The sequence below is a fragment of the Erinaceus europaeus genome, chromosome 2 (assembly GCF_950295315.1).
Source record: "Erinaceus europaeus chromosome 2, mEriEur2.1, whole genome shotgun sequence".
Taxonomy (NCBI): domain Eukaryota; kingdom Metazoa; phylum Chordata; class Mammalia; order Eulipotyphla; family Erinaceidae; genus Erinaceus; species Erinaceus europaeus.
In genome coordinates, this window is record NC_080163.1 from 117905106 (window position 1) to 117909535 (window position 4430).

The 4430-nt window shown below is 49.1% G+C and overlaps 1 protein-coding gene across 4 annotated transcripts in view; it reads left to right on the forward strand.

Moving 5' to 3' along the window:
- The window catches only part of FANCA (FA complementation group A), a 72008-nt gene that overhangs the window by 66534 nt on the left and 1044 nt on the right, over positions 1-4430 (forward strand). For 2 of the 4 annotated variants that reach the window (XM_060184971.1, XM_060184972.1), the window contains exons 34-39: positions 901-960; positions 1095-1199; positions 2193-2305; positions 3086-3224; positions 3843-3905; positions 4181-4283. In XM_060184971.1, the coding sequence (XP_060040954.1) occupies positions 901-960; positions 1095-1199; positions 2193-2305; positions 3086-3224; positions 3843-3905; positions 4181-4283 (583 nt within the window). Of the gene's footprint in view, positions 1-530; positions 1024-1094; positions 1200-2192; positions 2306-3085; positions 3225-3842; positions 3906-4180; positions 4284-4430 lie in introns of those variants that run through there. The other 2 variants (XM_060184973.1, XM_060184974.1) reach the window with 2 other exon arrangements.

The window sequence follows — 4430 nt, forward strand, 5'->3', positions numbered from 1 at the left end:
TGCATGTGTGAGGTCCTGGCTCTACAATAATAAGGAAAATACCACTTGTCAGGGTTGCATACAAATCCTGTGCCCCTCTGCTGAGTAATCTTCCTGACCCCCTGAACTTTTAAAGTTGACTCAGAGAAGAGGAAAGGTGAGTTTAAAAAAAAAAATTGGGGGGGGGGAGCATCGGGCGGTAGCACAGCGGGTTAAGCGCCACGTGGTGCAAAGCGCAAGGATCAGAGTAAGGATCTTGGTTCAAGCACCCGGCTCCCCACTGCAGGGAAGTTGCTTCACAGGCAGTGAAGCAGGTCTGTGTCTTTCTCTCCCCCTCTCTGCCTTCCTCTCCTCTCTCCATTTCTCTCTATCTTATCCAATAACAAGGACATCAATAATAACTACAATAATAAAACACAAGGGCAACAAAAGGGAAAATAAAATTAAAAAAAATTTTTTTTAATTTATTATTGAATAGAGAGAGAAATTGAGAGGGGAGAGAGAGATACCTGCAACCCTGCTTCACCACTCGTGAAGATTTCCCCCTGCAGGTAGGGACCAGGAGTTTGAACCCAGTTCCTTGAACACTATAGTGTGTACACTTAACCAGGTGCGCCACCACCTGGCTCCTGAGGAAAGGTGAGTTTTAGTTTTAGAAAAAGCTAGGTGATGTGACAGCAGCTGGGGTCTCTGCTCTACCTTCCTTGGGAACACACTTGTTTGGATCCCAAAATTGGTTGGCTGTGAGTATCTGGTCGTAGAGAGGGCCGTGTGGAGCGATGATGAGCCTGGAAGGCTCCAGGACAGTGTGGGGGGGCACAGGTGGCCCTGCCTGGGAATGACCCTTCTCGGTCAGGTGCTAGTGTGGTTGAAACCTCCCCTCTGCCAGTCCTTTTCTCACTGGCCTATGCTATTTTGCAGAGAAATTTCTGTTTCCATGGAGGCACCCTAACCCATGACATTACTGCCCACTTCTTCAGAGTAAGTCCGCTTTTCTTTGCTCTCCCCACTTGGCCTGCTGATGCTTGGGCTGGATCCCTCTTCTCTTGGAAGCCATGGTGTCTCCTCAGTTTGAATCCACAAGCGAACAGCCAAACTGCGTGTTTTCTTCTCAGGGAATCCTCAGTGCCTGTATACAGAGCAGAGACCCCTCCCCAACCATTGACCTTACCCTGGTGGCATGCCAAACGGAATGTCCTCTGCTTCTGACTTCTGCTCTGGTAGGTCAACTGATTTTCAGGGTCTGTCTAGACCTGTAGCCAAATGCAAAGATCTCTGACTGCTTGGCCCCCAAAGTCCCCATAACCTCACCCTGGTGGTTTTAACTCAAAAGAAAATGTGTTAGAAATGGGAGTAAACAGAACATAATCACAGCATAGGTGAGATGGCAGCTTCCCCCAACCCGTTATGCATCATGGAAACCCAAGCCACTCTCTCCTGCACTGGCTCAAGTTGAAGTGCCTATGCTCTTGGAATCCCTTGGCATGGCACTGACTAGTCTGGGAATAGCTGTGTCCGCCATGACTGCCTTTGTAGGAGTGAGGAGTCTTTGATGCCCAGCTGGCTGAGGCCTGCCAGCACTGAGGATTGTCTGGTGGAACTCTGGCACCAACTGCCTCATACCTCCCTGAGCAGTTTTGACGTTTTCATCATCTCTGGCTTCACTGGGTCACCCCCATTCTGTTTAAAACATCACTTCTCTGGACCAGGAGGTAGTACACCTTGTCATGCTGAAAGCCTCAGGCTCAAGCCCTGACACGATATGGGAGCACTGTAGCACCAGGGAAAGCTTTACAGGTGGTGGAGCAGTGCTGTATTATCTCTCCCACTGTGGAAAAAAACCCGTCAGGGAGTGATGGCATGTGCAAGGGACTGGCACCGCGCGACACACACACACACACACACAATCAGTTCTCAGTAGGAACATCCATAGACACAGTTGCTGTGGCACAGACTCCACATACAGGACACTTCCTGAAGGGAAAATGCATCCCTACTCAAGCTCAGACAAGGGGTAACTATCTCAAGAGACTTGCTTAGAGCCTTAATGAGGTACATGAGACAAGTACTAGAACTACAGCTTTAATGAGCATGAGCCATAAGCCAAGCCTGGGGTGCACGTCTCTACTGCCTGAGGGCTGTAGTCTTCTGATCATGGGAACTGAAGTGCGTCAGATACAGCAACCCTGACAATTTATTGTTGCTCCTCTTAGCTATGGTGGCCCCGCTTGGAAGCTGAGCTCAGCTGTCGGTGGAGGAGACATTCCCTGAGCCCACTGCCCCAGCAGCTACAGAGGCTGCAAGAGGCCCAGCATTTTGCCAGGAGGTTAGTGTTAGCAGGGGAGGGGGCAGTGTGTGCTGCTCAAGAACCTCCATGCACTTGAAGGTGGTAAGGCCAAGTGACCTGTGTGATGGGAAGGGACAAACCCAGCTCACGGGGAGTCGGGCGGTAGTGCAGTGGGTTAAGTGCAGACGGCACAAAGCGCAAAGACCAGCATGAGGATCCCAGTTCGAGCCCCCAGCTCCCTACCTACAGGGGAGTCACTTCACAAGCGGTGAAGCAGGTCTGCAGGTGTCTTTCTCTCCCCGTCTTACCCATCTCCATTTTTCTGTCCTATCCAATGATGACATCAATAATAATTACAACAATAAAACAACAAGGGCAACAAAAGGGAATAAATATTAAAAAAAAAAAAAAGGGGGGGGAGAAAAAAACCCAGCCTACAGGCCGCTGTCTGGGAAGGCTGTTCCATCTGGCCTGGCTACTCAGGTGTGGTCAGCAGGTCGCAGTCCTCTACATGTCACTTTGAGATTCAAGTATCTGCCCCAGGCCCACGTCCCACATAGGAAATAATTAAGTCCTACCTACTTACCTTCATTCAACAGACACCAGACTTACTTCAATCACAGCAGTTTATTCCATTATTAGCTTTAATTTTGAACTTGAGCACTGCCTTGCAGTAAGCATTGGGTCCAGAATGGAGCATGAAGTGGCAGAGGCACACCACCTAAGTCAAGGGCAGTCTCCAAGCAGAACCAGGGGAGGGGGACACAGCCAAGAGCCACTCAGTGCCTGACCTCAAGTTGTAACCCCATATCTCCCCAGCTTCCTCTGCTCTGACACAGCACATGCCCCACCAGGCCCAGCCTGGGTCTCTGCTGCAGCACTGCACTTCATGATTCAGCAGGCCTGGGAGGATAATGTGCCCAGCCAGCTGGGGAAGCTGCAGCACCAAGGAGAGCAGGTAAGTGCCTGCACTTGCCTTTGCTTTTCTGGCAAGCTGAGGTGTGTTTGGTGTTTGATCAGCAGTATTTCTCAGGCTCTACTTGCTTTTCCAAGGTCAGAAAATAAGATTGGAGATCTTGTAACTTTATTTGGAATTAAAGTTTCCTGAGTTTTAGTAAGACTTTGAGGTTACATTTCCTTTTTTAAATGTCAGTTTTTATCCTCTCTACCCAGGGCAGAACTCTTAGCCATCTAATAGGTCTGACTCTACATGTGGCGCCCTAACCCAGAGATGGGTCTCCTCATCAGTTCAGGAATTCTGGTGCCACGTCAGGATTTGGCAGTTGGATTTTACTTTTGTTGGAAGGGGGTTTAGTGGCTTTAAAGCCTCCAGGTGCCCCTGAGCACACAGTCAGCATGAATGCGGGGGCCAACTCACTGCTATCACTTGCTGAGCTATTTTTAGCTGTATCCTAATTATAAAATGAACCAACCAGTCATGATCGCTTTAGATTGGAACCTTCTTGCTGCAAAGATTCACTTCAAGGATGGAGGCCTGGATGATGAGAGGGGTATACATTCCTAATGTTAGAAAAGATTCGTGTGTCCTGCCTGACTGCACCTCTTCTATTTGCAGCTATTGGTTTTCCTGTTTTTCTTTTCCTTAATAAGCCTGCTTTCCTCCCACCTGACCCCAAAGGTAAGTCATGGCAGCTCAGCCCTTCTGAATCTCTGGGGGTAAGGCCCTGGAATCTTCATTTGGAGGGTACCTCCACAGTCTTGGCTGTGGGCATCTCATTCAGACCTTGGAGCAGTGTGTCCCTGACCTCCTTTATCCAGAGACCCTAGGTGCCTTATATAGAAAGCCACTAGTTAAGACAGAGGAACAAGCAAGAAATGCACTTTTTTGCTGGGGCCACCCTCTTCCCCACAGGCACTAGCTATATGAACACTTCCCTCTTCTGTGGGTTATAGGCTGCTGGCTCCCAGAAGGCTTTGGGCATTTGTGCTGAGATTCTGAGATGTTTGGAGAAGCGGAAGATTCCCTGGTTAGGACTCTTTCAGTTGACAGACAAAGGTAAGAAATCGGTTGAGAGTTGGTGAACAAGTGAATTGCTTGCCTTGTCCTGATACCCAGTCTTTTGGGCATGTAGGCAACTACAAGTGTGGCTGTGATCCCAGCTTAAATCCTTGTCAGAAACAACTCTAGAATGGTTCAGAATGA